Consider the following 21815-nt stretch of genomic DNA (forward strand, 5'->3'; position numbering starts at 1 on the left):
ATATAAGTTCGGCGCTTACACTTTAGACTCTTGATACTGTACCTCTTGTCCACTTGTTGGAGCACACTCTCTGCGTGGAATAGTGGAAGGGCACTTGAGGCAGAACAGAGGCAGGAAGAGGAGGACTTCCTTGTCTCTCAAGGCCCCCTTTATCCAGACAGTGTTCCTGCTGTCCTGCCGATCACACAGGAAGAGGATGAGGAGGATTGTGTCAGCATGGAGGTGGAGCCTAGCACTTAGCATTAGTAACAGTCTTTTAGGGATGATTTACAGTCCCAAGAAACCTGTGGCTGTGGATCATGACGTCCTTGGTGACCCAGAGGACTCCGGACCGAATGCCTCAGCTAACCTACGCTGCATGGCCTCCCTGATCCTGCAAAGCCTGCGGAAGGCTCCTTGTATTCTTTGGATCAAGGAGAGGGATCATTACTGGCTGGCAACTCTCCTTGATCCACGGTACAAGGGTAAGGTTGCAGACCCCATCTTGCTGTAGCAGAGGGAGCAGAGGATGAGACATCTCCGGGAGGCCTTGCAGAAAGGTCTGTGCATTGCGTTCCCAGAGACTGGGAGGTTACAAATTCCTGGTCCTGGACAACGTGTTGCTGAGGCTTCGGTCAGTCACAGAAGGAGTGGTGGAGAAGGTGGCCATCTGACTGATGCGTTCCGACAATTTTTTTTTTTTATTTTTTTTTTTTATTTTTTTTTTTTTTTAGTCCGCAGCCCCAAGATATGATGGGTTCTAGCAACCATCACCAGCTTCTGATTTACATGGTGCAGGAATACCTAGGGGTAAGGTCAGACTTGGACACCTTTCCCACTGAAAATCCTCTGGCTTACTGGGCAGAGCTTGCACAGTATGCAATTGAGCTACTGGCCTGTCCTGCATCCAGCGTTCTTTCACAACGCACATTGTGCTGCTGGAGGCTTTGTAACCGATCACAGGGTGCGCCTGTCCACCGACTCGGTTGATCGACTGACCTTCATAAAGATGAATCAGTCTTGGATCACCACCAGCTACCAAGCACCTGAAGCTGATGTAACCGAATAATCATTTTTGAAATGTCACATCCCTTCAAGACTGCCTATGCTGAGTGACTATCCTGTTATGCTGTTTGACTATCCTTTTCCTCCTCTATGATCCTGCTGATAGCTTGGAAGAACATTTTTGGTTCTGGGCGCCGCCACCAGTGGCTACGGCCCAACTTTTTAGCCCCTGTTTAACAGGGGCATGTAATTACAATTCTTGATATATTTCACAGCAGGGCCTGTTCTAGCACCCACCGAGAGTAACTGTGAGGACTTTGTGTTGTGGCACCAGCACCACCACAACCACCAAAAGCCCAATTTTTCTACCACTGTTCAATGGCATGTAATTACAATTCTTGATATAATGGTTCACAGCAGGGCGCCCACCAAGAATCACTTTGAGGGCTTACAGTGTTGTGGCAACACCAACACCTTAGGCCCAAATTACTGCAGAGCATATAGGGCAGGCCCCTACTTTCAAACCTCCAACTTACAAACATCTCCTACTTGCAAACGGAAGGAGACAACAGGAAGTAAGATGAAAAGACGGACGGCCAAAAAAATTATACAGGGGTGATAACCCTTCCCTATGTTTTCCAAAAAGCTTAAAAAATTTTTGACTGGTGCTACACTTTAAAAATTTACCAGTTCAAAATTACAAACAGATTCTACTTAATACAACAAACCTACACAGTCCCTGTCTTGTTTGTGCCACCTGTATACTGCTGTTCTGAGTATATAGGGCCTGGGGGTCCCACACCTTTCTCTTTTTTTTTTTTATTTGGGTACGGGGTTCCCCTTACTATCCGTATCCAAAGGGGCTGGTAATGGGCGGGGGGGGGGGGGGCTACCCATGCCATTTTTCTCAATGATTTTCATCCGTATTGCCGGGAATAGACATTGCATTAAAACCGCAATCACTTCTAAATTACTTTTTTTTTTCCGTTAGAAATGTAATTTTGTGCAGGGAGTGTTCTAAAAGCGGGAAACCTGTGCCACTTCACAGGCATACTATAGACACCCCCCAGGCACGATATATAAAGGAATATTTTATTTCTCATTTTTATTATTTTTCACTTTAAGCGTCATTAAAATCAGTGCCCGCGAAAAACAGGCGTTTTTTTAAAAGAATTTGTTTGCACTGATACATGTCCCCTGGGGCAGGAGACGGTCCCCAAACCCTTTTTAGGACAATAACTTGCATATTCGTCTTTAAAATTAGCACTTTTGATTTTGAACGTTTGAGTCCCGTAGACTTTAATGGGATTCTAAAGTTCGTACGAATTTTCAGTCCGTTTGCAGGTTCTGGTGTGAACCGAACCGAGGGGTGTTCGGCTCATCCCTAATGTACTCCAATCATCCACACGCATTTGTGATAATCCCTTCTTCCGATGTGCCTTCACCTGGGGGATAAGACCAACCAATGGTCTATGTGCTTTTGTCCCTCTGGGGGATCTGTTTTATGGTGTTTCACTCCTTTTGTTGGCAACCTTGAGATTAGAAACTCCAAGGTTGCCAACAAAAGGATTAGAATCCTCCGTACTCTCCATACACCCAAATCATAAAGGGAGAAAGCTGGACAACAAATTGGCCCCTCCCCTATTATCCCCATGAGGAAGCTATGTGACCCTGTGTCATAACGTGTATAGGAGGGGCCAATCTGTCATGCTAATGCGTGCATTATGAGCACACCGTTGTAATACTGTCTGTCTTATACCTGCACTGTGAGGACTGAATGCTTTTTACAGTTTGGTACTCTATACACCAGGATTTTTTTTTTTTTTTTTTTTTTTTTTTAATACTTGGTTTCATAATAAACCGGTTGTTTTAAGAGATAAAGCACTATGTCCAGCTTTCTCTCTTTATGATTTGGATGTATGGCGATAAGTGTAAGAGAAGGAGGATTCTAATCTCAAGAGTGCCAGCAAATGAGTGAAACAGCATAAAACAGATCACCAGAGGGACAAAAGTGCATATAGCTCATTGGTTGGTCTTACCCCCCCCCAAGGTGAGGGCACATCGGAAGAGGGGATTATCACTAATGTATGTGGGTGATTGTAGCACATTATGGTGAACCCTAATTAAGGAAGCGGGTATTTTTTTGGATATGGGAACATAAAGATGGATAGGCAAGCAAGTTCATAACAAAGGACACTGCGAGCGATCCACTTAGTAAGTTTGTAGTCTTATAGCACTCCATAGCAAAACATAGCAGCGTGCAAGTACACCCATTTGTAATGGCCAATAGCTCCTGCTGCTATCAATCTGCACTATGGGGATGGAGCGATAGCCACTGTTCTCGTGCACAACTCTGGCTCGATCAGGTTCATGTAAGTGTAAGAGAGGGTCTTTGGGGAGGATCTTGGACACAAAAGGCTTTTGCCTTAATGCAATTCATTGAGGTAAAAAGAAACCTTAAGTTTTTAGAACCGCTATAAATACTTATAACGGGGTGTGTATCACTTGAAGCTAGTAGACTCCAAAGAGACATGGAAGCTTTAAGTATGTGACTGTTCACATCATAAAACATTGTTGCACACCAACTTGGACAGGTTTTTTATTTTATTTTTTTCTCAGAATTTTCATATGAAATGCCTAAAACTATGGGTATAGAATAAACCGTCTTGTATACGATTTCCACTCAGCAACTGCTGTCAAGTTGTTACTTGGAGAGTTCAGTACTAGTTCTAATATAGTCATGATAGGGGAGTGGTGTTGCCTCCCCAAATACATTAGAGGTTTGTATGACTTAATTATTTTTTTTAACAATTAAAATCTTGAGCTTTTATCTGGTTTTGGTCTGGTTCTCCTTTCCATATTTCTATGGTTTGAGCTACTTTTGCATGTCCATTGAGGTAAGTAGTGCTGTGTGGGAGCTGCCTTACCAGATCTGTTGAGCATGTATGAAGTTTTCTTTCATTTGACTACACATGCAAGTCTAAAAGTTCCCAGCACCTCTTTGAGTATGTTATGGATATAATTCAACTAACCATTTACAGCAGTCTCAAGAAAAATCTGCTTTAAATATAGTATTGTATGAAGAGCTTAAAATGAATCTGTGCTTTTATCATTGCAATGTTCACATTAAAGATCTCATACGCATACACAATGTTGATTTGCGGCAGAACCACTGGGGGCCACCAAAATTTTCTCATAGTCCATGGACCATTGGTTGACTAGTAAATCAAGGTTGGTCTTACTTTTGCATTCAGTCTTCAGAATGGCGTTTTCATTTTGTGCTCTCAATATGAACTGACTGTCCTGAAGAACTGTGGAGGTTTTATAGTTTTTTATTTTTTATCGCAGGTTCAAACTCCATCGTAAAAGTTGACATCAACCCCTCCGGAAGCATTGTGCCTGGATCCATGTTTGCGAAAGTTCAAGTAATAGGTAAGTTGAAAGAGATTCACGCTCAGGCCTAAATGTGCTCTCAGGGATATATAATAAGCAGCTAACACAATACTCCGATACAAACTAGATAACATTTACAAACCAAAAAGTATAGTGCTATACCTTGTTACGATAAATAGTGATAATAGAAGTGTGCACACTTCCTCAGTGAAAATAGATGGGAGCTTACCATAAATGTTTTTTGTATTCCTGCATTTTGTTTTCTAAAATGTAAAAAAAAAAAAAAAAAAAAAAAAAAAGTTGTCCAAGCTGCCACAGAGGGAATGTTAATGTAATCAAATGTTTATTGCAACCATCCTACAGTGGATGCACTGCTGGAAAAAATGTCTTGAGCAAGTCCTCTTCCTAAAATCAAACCTCTTGTTTTTGAATGCTGTAGAAACTCCTACAGCATTCTGTCTCTGCTGGGGGAGATTAATGCCTTGTCCTGGTCACCACTAAGACCAGGGGCGGACTGAAAACTCAAGGGGCCCCCGGACAATAGGAGAAGATTATGGGCCCCTGGGCAACAGATAATTGGGCCCCCGGGCAATAGATTATGGGGCCACACAGTGCACAAACACACATACAGTACACACACATACAGTTTACACACATAAATACACACACTGAAAAGGTACTGGAGAGTAGGGATGAGCCAAACACCCCCCTGTTCGGTTCGCACCAGAACCTGCGAACAGACCTAAACTTCGTGTGAACTTTAGAACCCTATTAAAGTCTATGGGACTCGAACGTTCACAATCTAAAGTGCTCATTTTAAAGGGTAATATGCAGGTTACTGTCCTAAAAAGTGTTTGGGGACCTGGGTCCTGCCCCAGGGGACATAAATCAATGCAAAAAAAGGTTTTAAAAACGGCCGTTTTTTCAGGAGCAGTGATTTTAATAATGATTAAAGTGAAACAATAAAAGTGTAATATTCCTTTAAATTTCGTAGCTGGGGGGGTATCTATAGTATGCCTGTGAAGGGGCGCATGTTTCTGGTGCTTAGAACTGTCCCTGCACAAAGTGTCATTTGTGAAGGAAAAAGTCTTTTAAAATCACTTGCGGCTAAATTGTCGGCTCCCTGTAATACAGAGAACACTCAATGAGTGTTCTCTGTATTAGCCGACAATTCATTCATTGATAAAAAAAAAAAAAAAAAGCGTGGGGGGTTCCCCTAAATTCAATTACCAGGCCCTTCAGGTCTGACATGGATATTAAGGGGAACCCCGTGTCAAATTTAAAAAAAAATTGACGTGGGGGTCCCCCTAAATATCCATACCAGACCCTTTATCCGAGCATGCAACCTGGCAGGCCACAGGAAAAGAGGGGGGACGAGAGAGCGGCCCCCCCCTCCTGAACCGTACCAGGCCACATACCCTCAACATTGGGAGGATGCTTTGGGGGTCTGACCCCTCAAAGCACCTTGTCCCCATGTTGATGAGGACAAGGGCCTCATCATCACAACCCTGGCCAGTGGTTGTGAGGGTCTGCGGGCGGGGGGCTTATCAGAATCTGGAAGCCCCCTTTAACAAGGGGACCCCCCAGATCCTGACCCCCCCCCTGTTTGAAATGGTAAGGGGGTACAAAAGTACCCCTACCATTTCACAAAGAAAGTGTAAAAATGGTTAAATAAGACAAACACACTTTTGAAAAATTCCTTTATTAAAAAAAAAAAAAAAAAATAGATTCCAGCGGTGCTAATCCACTCTTGCTATCCAGCGACGAATCTCCGGGGTCCAGCGATGGATGATCATATCCAGCGACGGGGGATCTCTCAGTCCAGTGCTGTCCATACATCAGTCTTCTGTCTCCACTGCGGAGATCCCAGCGCTGACGTTTCTTATATTAGGAGGGCGGGGCCACCCGTCACCTGACCCCGCCCCTCTGACGCTGGAGAGGGAAGCCAGGGGTTCCCCAGTGACGTGTGGGTGACCCCGCCCCCTCTGATGTAACACAGGTTTCCGCTGCATCAGAGGGGGCGGGGTCACCCATACGTCACTGGGGAACCCCTGGCTCCCTTCACCAGCGTCAGAGGGGGCGGGGTCAGGTGACGGGTGGCCCCGCCCTCCTAATATAAGAAACGTCAGCGCTGGGATCTCCGCAGTGTCTCCGCACTGGAGACAGAAGACGGATGTATGGACAGCGCTGGACTGAGAGATCCCCCGTCGCTGGATATGATCATCCATCGCTGGACCCCGGAGATTCGTCGCTGGATAGCAAGAGTGGATTAGCACCGCTGAAATCTTTTTTTTTTTTTTTTTTTTTTTTTTTTTTTTATAAAGGAATTTTTCAAAAGTGTGTTTGTCTTATTTAACCATTTTACACTTTCTTTGTGAAATACCCCCTTACCATTTCAAACGGGGGGGCCGGGATCTGGGGGTCCCCTTGTTAAAGGGGGCTTCCAGATTCTGATAAGCCCCCCGCCCGCAGACCCTCACAACCACCGGCCAGGGTTGTGAGGATGAGGCCCTTGTCCTCATCAACATGGGAACAAGGTGCTTTGAGGGGTCACAGACCCCCAAAGCATCCTCCCAATGTTGAGGGTATGTGGCCTGGTACTGTTCAGGAGGGGGGGCGCTCTCTAGTCCCCCCCCCCTCTTTTCCTGCGGCCTGCCAGGTTGCGTGCTCGGATAAAGGGTCTGGTATGGATTTTTAGGGGGACCCCCCACGGCAATTTTTTTTTTTTAATTTGACACGGGGTTCCCTTTTAATATCCATGTCAGACCTGAAGGGCCTGGTAATTGAATTTAGGGGAACCCCCCACGCTTTTTTTTTTTTTTTTTTTTTTATCAATGAATGAATTGTCGGCTAATACAGAGAACACTCATTGAGTGTTCTCTGTATTACGGGACCCGACAATTTAGCCGCAAGTGATTTTAAAAGACTTTTTTTCCTGCACAAATGACACTTTGTGCAGGGACAGTTCTAAGCACCAGAAACATGCGCCTCTTCACAGGCATACTATAGATACCCCCCAGCTACGAAATTTAAAGGAATATTACACTTTTATTGTTTCACTTTAATCATTATTAAAATCACTGCTCCTGAAAAAACGGCCGTTTTTAAAAAAATTTTTTTTTTTTTGCATTGATCCATGTCCCCTGGGGCAGGACCCGGGTCCCCAAATACTTTTTAGGACAGTAACCTGCATATTACCCTTTAAAATTGGCACTTTAGATTTCTCCCATAGACTTGTATAGGGTGTTCCTGCTTTTAGAATTTGCTACGAACAGCCCAAATTGTTCACTGTTCGCTGAACAGGCAATGTTCGAGTCGAACATGAGTTTGACTCGAACTCGAAGCTCATCCCTAGTCCTATTGTCTTTTGGACAGGAAATAAAGTGAAGTCTTCCCAATGGGACATAAACAATAACTTTTTTAAAACCTGTCGAGTTTGAACTCTTAAAATCTGTTTTGGGTTCTTATATTTTCTTTGCAGGAAAAGTCATCAAATACATATGCAATGCAGTGTGTCTGTGGTTCTCCCCCCCACAATAGGTTGGTCACTAGCTATCCTTAGGCTGGCCATATACTGTTTGAATTGGGTCCATATCCTGCTGAATGTGGCTGAAATTTAAGCTGTGGGGTGCCCTGTCAGTAAACACCTAAGGTCGTCTAAACTTATTTATCAATCAGCTTTTGTCAAGAGCTGATCTGAAAATTTTCAACCGACATCTGCATCCAATCTCAATGAAATATCTGAATGCCAACAGCTGATACTACTACTCTAGCTACACTGCTTGGCATATATTGGGAAATCGGTGAGCTAAATGGGAGAAAATTGTGTATGGCCAGCTTAAGCAGGGAACTAATGCAGACCAAAGATGAGGCTCTGATTGGGTAGGCTATTAAAACCCTTAACAAAACTCTCTTCATCCGGAAACTCAAGCACACTCTGCTGAAGCAAGCTAAATCATGAGAATACTTACTCTGGGCTTAGGTATAGTTACACTTGGTACAGCCAGTTGTGGACTATGGAATTCACACACAAAATACAAAACGAGTGTATTAGAAATACTACATGCCTGCATATACAATGTTAGCAACGTTTGTTTTGTTTGTTTGTTTGTTTGTTTGTTTGTTTGTTTGTTTGTTTGTTTGTTTGTTTGTTTGTTTGTTTGTTTGTTTGTTTGTTTGTTTGTTTGTTTGTTTGTTTGTGGAAAGTCACTCTTCAAGGCTTGAGAAAGTGTCCTAAGTGGCCTCTGTGAGGAGAATTGGTGTTACAGTCCAAGGTGTGCTAACTGGTATTGAAATCTTATACTGAGAAGAACCAAACCCGACCAATTCATTAGTTAATCTTTTTGGTGCTGCACTTATTTCTAGACATGTGCACACTGAAATATTTTGTTTCTGAATTTCGTTTTCGTCTGAAAAATACATTTTAGTTACTCCCGAAATTCATTTTTATTTAGTTTTATTAAAAAATGCATCCATCCAAAATAATTAAGGTCAACTCTGTCATTGAAGGCTTATGGTGTCTGTCGAATGTTCTAAGAAGATTAGACAGCACAGCGAAACTGTATGACGCTGCAATCATTCATTGAATCTTCATGTCAAATCTTTTCTCTGTTGAATAATCTTGGACTAATAGAGCTAAGGTTAGGCACATTTGACCACAGGTTCGATGGACACAGATCACTATTGTCAACGTCATGTCGAATCTTCTATCTATATCGAACTGTAGTCACAACGAAAACAAAAATGAAGCACTTGTTTAGGTCGGATCTTTCGGTTTTCGGATTCTGCACGTTCGTTATCGGTTGTTAAAACGATAACGAAAATACCTGAAATTCAGATGAAAATGCATTCAGACAAAAACAAATGCACATGTCTACTAGGGATGAGCCGAACACCCCCCGGTTCGGTTCGCACCAGAACTTGCGAACGGCCCCCCACGTTCGTTACGAACGTTAGAACCCCATTGAAGTCTATGGGACTCGAACGTTCGAAATGGAAAGTGCTAATTTTAACGGCTAATATGCAAGATACTGTCCTAAAAAGGGTTTGGGGACCTGACTCCTGCCTCAGGGGACATGGGTCAATGCAAAAAAAAGTTTTAAAAACGGCCGTTTTGGCGGGAGCACTGATTTTAACCACTTCAGGACCGCCGTATTGCCAATGTACGTCAACACAATGGCACAGGCAGGCACAATCACGTAGATGTACGTGCCTGCCTTCCAGCGGGTGGGGGGTCCGATCGGACCCCCTCCCATTGGATACGACGGTCCGGTTCGCTCCAGGAGCGCTCCGTGATGAGGGGATGGCCGTTGGTTTTCGGCCACCCCCTCTGGATCGCTCCTGGCCAATGAGAAGCTTCCTCCCACTGTGTATTGTTTACACAGGAAGGAGGAAGTGATGTCATTCTCCTCGGGGCGGTCTTTTTGACCGGACTATGAGGAGAAGACTAATAGTAAGTGTGCACCAACACTACACTGACATGTAGGTACACACAGGCACACAACCCCCCCCCCCCCTCCCCCCCCCCCCCCCGGTCACAGTGTCACTGATTGCATTGATCATTTCTTTACTGATCAATGCATTCAGTGTCAGTTGTGACAGTAAAAACTGTCAGGACAGTTAGTGTTAGGTCCAGGGTAGCCCCCTATCACCCCCCAATAAAGATTTAACCCCCTGATTGCCCCTAGAGTTAACCCTTTCACCCCCTTTTGCCAGTGTCACTAAGCGATCATTTTTCTGATCGCTGCATGTGTCGCTAGGTAGCTAGTTATTTTTTTAGGTTCACCGCCAGGTTTTTATATTGCTAGGTACCCCGATATACTACCCAATAATGGTTTTAACCCCCTGATTGCCACTAGTTAACCCTTTCACCCCCTTTTGCCAGTGTCACTAAGCGATCGTTTTTCTGATCGCTGCATTAGTGTCGCTACAGTCGCTAGGTAGCTAGTTATTTTTTTAGGTTCACCGCCAGGTTTTTATAGCGCTAGGTACCCCGATATACTACCCAATAATGGTTTTAACCCTTTCACCCCCTTTTGCCAGTGTCGCTAAGCGATCATTTTTCTGATCGCTGCATGTGTCGCTAGGTAGCTAGTTATTTTTTTAGGTTCACCGCCAGGTTTTTATAGCGCTAGGTACCCCAATATACTACCCAATAATGGTTTTAACCCCCTGATTGCTGCTAGTTAACCCTTTCACCCCCTTTCACCAGCGATCACAGTATAAGTGTCACTGGTGACGCTGGTTAGCCAGTTAGTTATTTAGGTTCCCCGTCAGGTTTTTATATAGCGCCAGGGACCCCCATATATACTACCTAATAAAAATGTGAAAACCCCTGATTGCCCCTAGTTAACCCTTTCACCACTGATCACCGTATAAGTGTTACGGGTGACTCTGGTTAGTTTGTTTTTTATAGCATCAGGGCACCCACCATTTATTACCCAATAAAGGTTTAACCCCCTGATCACCCGGCGGGCGATATCAATTAGGTTTTAGGGTCAGGGTCTGCGTCGCCCCAGGCAGCGCTAGGTTAGTGCCAGTACCGCTAACACCCACACGCAAAGCATACACCTCCCGTAGTGCTATAGAATCTGAACAGATCAATATCTGATCTGATCAGATTTATACTAGCGTCCCCAGCAGTTTAGGGTTCCAAAAAAACGCATTGTTAGCGGGATCAGCCCAGATACCTGCTAGCACCTGCGTTTTGCCCCTCTGCCCAGCCCACCCAAGTGCAGTATCGATCGATCACTGTCACTTACAAAACACTAAACACATAACTGCAGCGATCGCAGAGTCAGGCCTGATCCCTGCCATCGCTAACAGGTTTTTTGGTAGCATTTTATATTTATATTTAAATCCGGAAGGCAGTGCTTGGTTTTCGGGGTTCCGTACGTGGCTAGGCTCCCAAAAAGTCCCCCACATGTGGTATCCCCGTACTCGGGAGAAGCAATAGAATTTATTTTGGGGTGTAATTTGACTTCTGCCCATAGCATGTGTGAGCAATATATAATTTAGTGACAACTTTGTGCAAAAAAAAAAAAGTTTGTAATATTCCCGCAACTTTTTGCAAAATATAAAATATTCCATGGACTCAACATGCCTCTCAGTAAATAGCTTGGGGTGTCTACTTTCCAAAATGGGGTCATTTGGGGGGGTTTTGTGCTATTTTGGCATTTTATGGCCTTCGAAACTGTGATAGGTAGTGAGGAGTTAAATCAAAAATTTGCACCCTTAGAAATCCTGAAGGTGGTGATTGGTTTTCGGGGTGCCGTGCGCGACTAGACTCACAAAAAGTCCCACACATGTGGTATCCCCGTACTCAGGAGAAGCAGCAGAATGTATTTTGGGGTGTCATTTCACATATGCCCATGGCATGTGTGAGCAATATATCATTTAGTTTTTTTTTTTTTTTTTTTTTGTCATTATTCAATCCTTTAGGACAAAAAAAATAAATATTCAATGGGCTCAACATACCCATCAGCAATTTCCTTGGGGTGTCTACTTTCCAAAATGGGGTCATTTGGGGGGGGATTTGTACTGCCCTGCCATTTTAGCACCTCAAGAAATGAGATCGGCAGTCATAAATTAAATGCTGTGTAAATTCCAGAAAATGTACTCTAGTTTGTAGACGCTATAACTTTTGCGCAAACCAAAAAATATACGCTTATTGACATTTTTTTTACTAAAGACATGTGGCTGAATAAATTTTGCCCTCAATGTATGACTAAAATTTAGTTTATTCGATTTTTCTTATAACAAAAAGAAGAAAATATCTTTTTTTTTTTTCAAAATTTTCGCTCTTTTTCCATTTATATCGCAAAAAAAAAAAATCGCAGAGGCAATCAAATACCATCAAAAGAAAGCTCTATTTGTGGGAAGAAAAGGACGCAAATTTCGTTTGGGTGCAATATTGCATGACCGCGCAATTACCAGTTAAAGCAGCGCAGTGCGAAATTGCAAAAAGACCTCTGGTCCTTAAGGTGTTTATTGGTCCGGAGCTGAAGTGGTTAATGACGATTAAAGTGAAAAAAAAAAGTGAAATATTACTTTAAATATGGTGCCTGGGGGGTGTCTGTAGTATGCCTGTGAAGTGCCCCGTGTTTCCCGTGTTTAGAACAGTCCCTGCACAAAATGACATTTAATGGAAATAACACCATTTAAAACTGCTTGCGGTTTTAATGTTATATCTGGTTCCTGCAATATGGTTGAAAATCATTCAGAAAAATGGCATGGGTAGCCCTCCCTGCCCATTACCAGCCTATTTGGGTCTTGTACGCATATTAAGGGGAACCCTGTACCCATATTAAAAAAAGGAAATGCGTGTGGCCCCCAGGCCCTATATACTCAGAACAGCAGTATACAGGCGGTGCAAACAAGACAGGGACTGTGTCCGTTTGTTGTGTTAAGTTGAATCTGTTTGTAATTTTCAACTGGTACATTTTTAAAGTGTAGCTCCAGTCAAAAAAACGGAAAATTGTATACTCACCTTTCCGTAATTTTCCTTTCCTGACGCATCCCATGGCAGCACACACAGTGGGTTGTGACTCCGCCTCCACAACCTGATAGGACTGGTTAGCTATAAGATTTGAAGAGGAGTCCACTGTTGCATTCTCACTAACTATCACCTTAGAGGGGTGGGATTCTGTGTGCTGCCATGGGATGCGTCAGGAAAGGAAAATTACGGAAAGGTGAGTATACAATTTTCCATTTTCCTGACGCATCATGGCAGCACACACAGTGGGAAATAACTCGCTACATGGGAGGGTGCCTTTCAGAAGTTTTTTATTTACTCAAGTACAGGATATGGATGAGTTTGATTGAATAATTGATCTCCCGAACTCAACCGTAGTTAATTGAGCCGGGTCTATTCTATAGTGTGACATGAATGTGGTTTTTGACGACCAGGTTGCTGCCTTGCAAATAGTCTCTGGTGATACTCTGCTGTACGCTGCCCATGAGGTCGCCATCGCTCTCGTTGAATGCGCTTTCAGGTTTTCCGGTATTGGAAGGTGTTGAACTAGATATGCTTTCTTGATGACTTTAATCAACCATGAGGATATTGTCCTTGAAGAAGCCGCTTGACCTTTTTTGGCGCCATGCGGAATGACCAGGAGGTTTTCTGACTTCCTGAATGGAGCGGTAGCCTCTAGGTAGGCGGATATTGCAGACTTCACGTCCAGAGGGTGTGGATTTCCATCTGTGTTGAGAAAAACAGGAAGATTGATCTCCGGATTAAAGTGGAAGCTAGATGCTACCTTTGGCACAAACCATTCCGAAGGTCTGAGTACGACCCTGTCTGGGAAAAAAAACTAGGTGTGGTTCTTTGATTAATAGAGCTTGCAGCTCAGAGACCCTTTTGGCCGATGTGATTGCAACTAGAAACGATAGTTTTAGTGTCAAGTCCCATAGGGATATTGATCCCCCCGTCGAGAAAGGTTCTTTTGTTAAAGCTTCCAGGACGATCGATAGGTCCCAGGTCGGAAAAATTGGTTTTCTAGGAGGCCTTATTTTTAGGCATGCTTTCTGAAACTGAATGATGAGGGGGTTTAAAGCCCACTTGATTCCTGTCATTGCGGATATGGCAGAGACGTGAACTTTTAAGGTGCTTGACCTTAAACCTTTCTCTAGGCCTAGTTGTAGGAATTCTAACACCTGAGAGACTGATGGAGAAAGGGGATTCCAGGACTGTAGTTGGGCTATTGCAGAATTTTTTTTCCAAATCTTATTATATATGTTGTTTGTCGATTTCTTCCTTGCTTGTTGTAAGGTGGCTATTACTCTTAATGAACAACCCTGATCTAGTAACCTTTCCCTTTCAGTTTCCAAGCCGTCAGGTGTAGTCGCTCTGGTGACGGGTGTAGAAATTTCCCCTGTGAGAGCAAGTCTGGGAACAGCGGAAGTGGGAGAGGCTCTTCTGTGTTTAATTGCAGGATGGTCGGAAACCATGGTCTTCTGGGCCAGAAGGGCAACACTGCTATTACCGTGGAAGACGAAGTCCTCAGTCTGGCCAGAAAGGGCACCGGAGGGAATATGTAACCTAGGCGAAATTCTCAAGGATGGTGGAGACAGTCGATCCCTGTTGCTGCTGTATAGGCGGTCCTTGCTAAGAAGCGAGTACATTTGCGATTCGCTGGAGTTGCTGCCAGATCCATATCGGGAACACCCCATTTGTGTGTCAGAAGAGTAAAGGCCTTGTGACTGAGAGACCACTCGTTGTTTGAAATAAATATTCGACTTAGATCGTCCGCGAGTTGGTTGTGAATCGCGGGTACATATACTGCCTTCAGATCCGTCAGGTAGACTTCAGCCCACTCGATTATAGGTCGTACCTCCTGCATTAGGACTTTGCTTCTGGTGCCCCCTTGCCTGTGGACATAGTTCACAGCCACTGTGTTGTCCATACGCAGGAGGACACTCTTCCCTGAAAGGAGGGGACTGAAAGTTAGAAGTGCTTGCCATGCAGCCCTGAGTTCCAGAACATTTGAGACTATCCCTTGTGGACAGAAGCCAAGGTAACTGGCATCCGACGTTACTATTTCTGGGAGTGGATGAACGATGGGACGACGGCGAGTTAAATTGCTGGTTTGAGTCCACCAACGTACTGACTCCTTGACTGCCCTGGTGATTATTTGTTGTGACATTGACACCCCGTTCCATTATTTTAGGAACGAATTCTGGAATACCCTCGAGTTCCATTGAGACCACTGAACCATTAGAAAGGTTGATGACATTGAGCCCAGAACACTTAAGCATTTTCTTGCAGACAGGTGGTCTACCGATAGTAGCTTTCTCAGTTTGCGGATAAGAGGATGAAGTTTCTCCTGGGGAAGCCCTACTGTGTTGGATCTGGTGTCCAATTCGGCTCCTAGGAAGACCATCTTCTGTACTGGGACCAGGCTGCTCTTCCTCCAATTCACTATCCACCCGAATTGCTGGAGCGTGGAAATCAGAATTGAACCATGTCGTAGAAGTGTTTCTCGACTATCTGCTAGAAGAAGAATATCGTCGAGATAGTGTAGGACTCTTAGACCCCTTTCTCTCAATAGTGCTATAACCGGAAGTAACACCTTTGTGAAGGTCCTGGGTGCCGTTGATATCCCAAATGGGAGGCTTTTGAATTGAAAGTGTTGCCTGCCTATCACAAAGCGTAGGTACTTTTGAAAGGTTTGATGCACTGGAATGTGAAGATAAGCGTTGGATAAATCGACCGAGAGCATCCAATCTTTCTCCCCTATTGTTAGTAATATTGATTGGAGACTCTCCATCCTGAATGATTCGACTAGAATCATTTGGTTTAACTTCTTTAAATCCAACACGGGCCTCAGGTCTCCTGTTTTCTTTGACACCAAGAAAAGGGGAGAGTAAAACCCCTCTCCTCTCTGCTCCTGTGGAACTTCTATGATTGCTTGCTTCTGGAGTAACTCCATAATGTATCTGACCAAAAGCTTTCGTTTTAGGTGCAAAAAGGGAAGTTTGGTAGGTTTGTAGTGGTTTTTTGGCGGTTTTCGCTTGAACTTCCACCTGTGACCTTGCTGAATGGTGGATATCGCCCAGGGTTCCTTTATTTTGTCTATCCAAATTTGGGCAAATAGTCTCAGCCTCGCACCTACTATTGCGGGCTGGGCATGCGTGGCATCAAAAAGATTTTTGTTGGTCTCCCGGCATGGTTGTCTTCGATTTTTGGACTCTCACAAAAGAGGGTTGTGTGCTTCGCCAATTCCGTTTGAATTCTTTCCTGGGTCTATAAGACCTTGCGTCCCGGTACCTTTCCAGAAGGTGACGTCTGAAGGGCGGATTTTTCTGTTGCTTGGATCTTCTGTCCGACGGTATTAGACCCGATTTTCCCCCCGTGACCTTTGATATTGCAGAATCTAATTTTGAACCAAAAAGGTTAGTGCCATCATGAGGGATCTTACACCAGCTGGATTTGGAAGTCGCATCAGCAACCCAAGGTTTTAGCCAGAGAGCCCTTCTGGAAGTTACTGAGGCCAGCATTGCTCTTGCTGAGGACCGAATAACGTCCACCTCCGCTACGAAATCACCCGGAAGGCTGAGTTCCTGCAGTGCTGAAATAATTTTGTCTTGGTCTGCTGCTTCTGCAATTAATTTTTCAACTCCAGACGTCCAGGAGGTGATGGCTCTACCGACCGCTGCTAGAGCGATTGCTGGCCTACAGGCCCCCCCCCCCCGCTGCTGAGTAGGCCTTCTTAAAGTCGAGATCGATTTTGCGATCCATCACATCTTTAAAGGTTACGGCGTCTTCTATTGGTAGGGTTACATGGCACGCTAAGCGCATCAGTGAGGAGTCTACCACGGGAGCGGAGATAAGAGGGTTCACTGCTGGCTCTTTTAGGGGATAGAGCTTCGCTAATCTGTTGTTTAAGCCGGACTTCTTTTCTGGTTTTTGCCATTCATCTTTTATGAGCTCCTCTAGCTCTTCAATAAAGGGGAAGACCTCAGGGTCTTTTTTTAGGTTAGGGAAGTATTTCCTTAACTTAGGCGGGACATCTCTCTCTTCCTCCCAACCGATCGCTTCCTTAACCGATTTCGCAAAAGGGTTTATTAATGCAAAGTCGAAAACTGTAGGGGTCAGGGGATCCTCCTCCTCTGGGGAGTCATCTGGATCCTGAGGGGTGTGAGAGGTTGAGGCTGAGTTAGATGACCTGATTGGATCATAAGCTGTCACCTGTAGGATTGTTTCCTTAACTGAGTCTCTTATAATATTGGAGGCTTCTCTAGCGTCAGCTTCCTTGTCCCGAGTTGCTTCCTCCAGACAGATTTGGCAAACAAGCTTACTAGGTAATGCTTGCGCTCCACAGACCCAGCAGGTATTAACCGCAGGACGGGTATGGTGTTCCTCTCGATGTGAGGATGGCGCTTCTCTGCGATGATGGGAAGACCTTGACTGACTTCGCCGAGAGTGAGAGTGTCTTGAGGGGGAACGTTCCTTTCTTTTAGAATGGGATGACCCCGAAGACCTGCCAGAGCTACCAAAATGAAAGGTATTAGTGGCAGTGCTCTCTTTTTCTCCTCTTCACTACTTACCAATCCATACATCCCCTTACCTTGCGGTTCTAGGATGGTCTACTAAGGCAGCGGTCTCCATAGGGAAGAATAGAGTACACCTGTGACCAGAGGTTTTCAGTGTAAGAGCCAATGCAGAGTATGGGCAGAAGGTGCAGCACATAAATGAATGGCAAAGTGCATAAAGATGAAAGAAAAGAGGCTTACCAGAGTTCAGGAGGACTTGTCTTGCAAGGCAGCAGGCTGTGTGCAGAGATCAGGATGGTAGATGGTGTGGAAAGCACAAGCAGCACTTCCAAACGAAAATGACATTTTTTAAATAGCCCGCCGTCGCTGGAGGAGTGACGTCACCGCCGCGCATGCGCACTGGCCACCTGCGCCGTCCTGCGCCATCTTGGATGCTGGCAAATGCAGAGGGCAAGGGGAAAACGTCACTTCCTGAGCGCCGATCGTCCGAACGGAACCGCCATGATGGAGAGGTCACAGCACAGTGGAACTACAGGGCTCAGCGTGCCCAGAGGGGAAAAAAAGGAGGAAAGAGAAAAAAAAAAGGTGAAGAAAACAGGACTGAAAACGGAAGGTAGGCAGAAAAGGAGACATGCCGGGGAGCACAACAGATAGGAAGGGGGAGACCGCTGCATTCATTACAACCTTTTTAACCACTTAATAACCGCCCTATAGCCGAATGACGGCTTTAGGGTGGTTTCTTAACTGGGAGGCCGTCATATGACGTCCTCCCAGAATTCCGCTCTCGCGCGCCCCCTGGGGCACGCACTCGAGAGCATCCGTGACCGCCGGGTCCACAGGACCCGGCGCATCACGGATCACGGTAAACGGCCGCTCGTCGCGGCCGTTTACCATGTGATCGCTCCGTCAAATGACGGAGTGATCACTTGTAAACAAACCGGCGTCATGTTATGACGCCGGTTCCTCCCTCCCCCTCTCTGTACCGATCGGAACAGCGGAGGGGGAGGAGATCGGTGTCAGCAGCGATGTGGGCTGCATCTGCAGTGCCCACATCGCTGCTCACCGAAAATTAACCCCTCAATTCCCTGCCATTACTCTGCAATACCCTGCCATTACTCTGCAATACCCTGCCATTACTCTGCAATACCCTGCCATTACTCTGCAATACCCTGCCATTACTCTGCATTACCCTGCAATACCCTGCAATACCCTGCCATTACTCTGCAACACTCTGCAATGCTCTGCAATGCTCTGCAACACCCACCAATACCCTGCAACACTCTGCAATGCTCTGCAACACCCGCCAATACCGTGCAACACTCTGCAATGCTCTGCAACACCCTCCAATATTCTGCAATGCTCTGCAACGCAATACTCTGCAACGCCATACTCTGAGATACCCAGCCATACTCTGATATACCCAGCCATACCCAGCCATAGTCGGTGATACCCTGCAATACCCAGACATAGACACCCCCCCCCTCCCGCCGCCCTCCGGTGCTTCTACCGACTCGCCAATACTATCAAATCCAGAATCTTTTTTTTTTTTTTTTTTAAGGCTTCCCAGCTTAGAGGTGAGATGCGGGGTCTTATTGACCCCACATCTCACTGTAAAGAGGACCTGTCATGCCATATTCCTATTACAAGGGATGTTTACATTCCTTGTAATAGGAATAAAAGTGATCAAAAAATTTATTTTTGGGGAAAAAAAATGTCAAACTAAAATAAATAAAGTAAAATGAACAATAAAATGTTTTTTTTTTTTTTTTTTTTAAAGCGCCCCTGTCCCCATGTGCTCGCATGCAGAAGCGAACGCATACGTAAGTCCCGCCCACATATGAAAACGGTGTTCAAACCACACATGTGAGGTATCGCTGCGTACGTTGGAGCGAGAGCAATAATTCTAGCCCTAGACCTCCTCTGTAACTCAAAACATATAACCAGTAAAAAAAAAATTAAATCGTCGCCTATGGCCATTTTTAAGTAGCGACATTTGGCGCCATTCCACGAGCCTGTGCAATTTTGAAGAGTGACATGTTGGGTATTGATTTACTCGGTGTAACTTCATCTTTCACATTATGCAAAAATTGGGCTAACTTTACTGTGTTTTTTTTTTTTTTCCCAAAAACATTCGAAAAATTGCTGCGCAAATACCGTGCGAGATAAAAAGTTGCAACGACCACCATTGTATTCTCCAGGGTGTTTGCTAAAAAAACATATATAATGTTTTGGGATTCGATGTAATTTTCTAGCAAATAAATTATGATTTTTACATGTAGGAGAGAAATGTCAGAATTGTCCTGGGTGCTCCAGAACGCCTGATGGCGCTCCCTGCATGTTGGGCCTCTGTATGTGGCCGCACTGTGTAAAAGTCTCACACATGTGGTATTGCCGTACACGGGAGTAATAGCAGAATGTGTTTTGGGGTGTAATTTGTGGTATGCATATGCTGTGTGAGAAATAAACTGATAATATGACAATTTTGTGAAAAAAAAAAAAAAAAGTAAAAAAAATCTTGATTTTGCAAAGAATTGTGGGAAAAAATGACAACTTTAAAAAACTCATCATGCCTCTTACTAAATACCTTGGAATGTCTTCTTTCCAAAAAGGGGTAATTTGGGGGGTATTTGTACTTTTCTGGCATGTTAGGGTCTCAAGAATTGAAATAGGCCGTCAGTACTTCAGGTGTGATCAATTTTCAGATATTGGCACCATAGCTTGTGGACTCTATAACTTTCACAAAGACCAAATAACATCCACCAATTTGTACTTATTTTTACCAAAGATATGTAGTGGTATAAATTTTGGCCAAAATTTATGAAGAAAAAATTACTAATCTGCTAAATTTTAAATGAAGAAAAATTCATTTTTTTTACAGAATTTTCTGTATTTTTTCTTTTATAGCACAAAAAATAAAAAACCCAGCGGTGATTAAATACCACCAAAAGAAAGCTCCATTTGTGTGAAAAAAAGGACAAAAATTTCATATAGGTCCAGTGTTGCATGACTGAGTAATTGTCATTCAAAATGTGAGAGCACCGAAAGCTGAAAATTGGTCTGGTTATTAAGGGTGTTTAAGTGCCCAGTGGTTAAGGTTTTTCCTTTTAAAAGTCCGCTGCTTTGTAATTTTGCCCCTGAGACCACCAGAGTGGGGCTCCCTGCGTTATGGCTCATTTAGAGACCGTACTGACAGGGACTTCCAAGTAGGAGAGGCTGAACCTAGCTGGGGTAGTGCGGTAAGGGGTTCCATGCTAACCGAACTCGAAACGTAATGTCCCATACAGGTGAGGAAAAAAAGGAGAATGCAACGGTGGACTCCTCTTCAAATCTTATAGCTAACCAGTCCTATCAGGTTGTGGAGGCGGAGTCACAACCCACTGTGTGCTGCCATGATGCATCAGGAAAACTATTTTTAAGCTTTTTGGAAAACATAGGGAAGGGTTATCACCCCTGTATAATTTGTTTTGCCATCTGTCTTTTTTCATCTCACTTGCTGCTGTCTCCTTGCAAGTAGGAGATGTTTGTAAGTTGGATGTTTGAAAGTAGGGGCCTGCCCTATATTATAGCGGTATGTACTGGGTACAGAGCACGCAGACAGCCCGCACTATCTCCTAACACTACTGACTGCAAGCTCTATTAACCACTTGACCACTGGGCACTTAAACACCCTTAATAACCAGACCAATTTTCAGCTTTTGGTGCTCTCACATTTTGAATGACAATTACTCAGTCATGCAACACTGGACCTATATGAAATGTTTGTCCTTTTTTTCACACAAATAGAGCTTTCTTTTGGTGGTATTTAATCACCTCTGTTTTTTTTATTTTTTGTGCTATAAAAGAAAAAAGACCGGAAATTCTGCGAAAAAATGAATTTTTCTTTGTTTCTTTTATAAAATTTAGCAGATTAGTAATTTTTTCTTCATAAATTTTTTTTTTTTTTTTTTACTGGTTACATGTTTTGAGTTGCAGAGGAGGTCTAGGACTAGAATTATTGCTCTCGCTCTAACGTTCTCGGCGATACCTCACATGTGTGGTTTGAACACCGTTTTCATATGTGGGCGGGGCTTACGCATGCGTTCGCTTCTGCATGCGAGCACATGGGGACATGGGCACTTTAATTTTTTTTTTTTTTTTTTTTTATTGTTTATTTTACTTTATTTTAAGGATGGAAGAACCGCGCTAATCACCACCAGGAGTAGGTAAACCCAAGCCTTAGCCGGATAGATATAAATCCTCTATGTGTCTAGTATACCTGTATATAAAACTCTATATAGGCTGCTGCCCCCGAAGAAAAGAAACCCCCTATTGGGTTTCTTACAAGAATGAAAATAATATAGCAACCGGGGTAAAATGGCGCTACCTAAAAACAGGTTCTCACTTCATCTGGACTCATAAAAGATAGATGTAGGTAAAAGCCAGGGTTTTTAACCAAAGACCCCAAT

At 44.1% G+C, this 21815-nt stretch overlaps 1 protein-coding gene across 1 annotated transcript in view; it reads left to right on the forward strand.

Moving 5' to 3' along the window:
- The window catches only part of LOC143930659 (ovostatin-like), a 208426-nt gene that overhangs the window by 139303 nt on the left and 47308 nt on the right, over positions 1 to 21815 (forward strand). Inside the window, exon 23 of the mRNA XM_077455158.1 lies at positions 4333 to 4416. Within this exon, the coding sequence (XP_077311284.1) occupies positions 4333 to 4416 (84 nt within the window). The remainder of the gene's footprint in view (positions 1 to 4332; positions 4417 to 21815) is intronic.

Source organism: Lithobates pipiens, unplaced genomic scaffold (assembly GCF_037356315.1).
Source record: "Lithobates pipiens isolate NorthernLeopardFrog02 unplaced genomic scaffold, aLitPip1_a1.2 Scaffold_25, whole genome shotgun sequence".
Taxonomy (NCBI): Eukaryota; Metazoa; Chordata; class Amphibia; order Anura; family Ranidae; genus Lithobates; species Lithobates pipiens.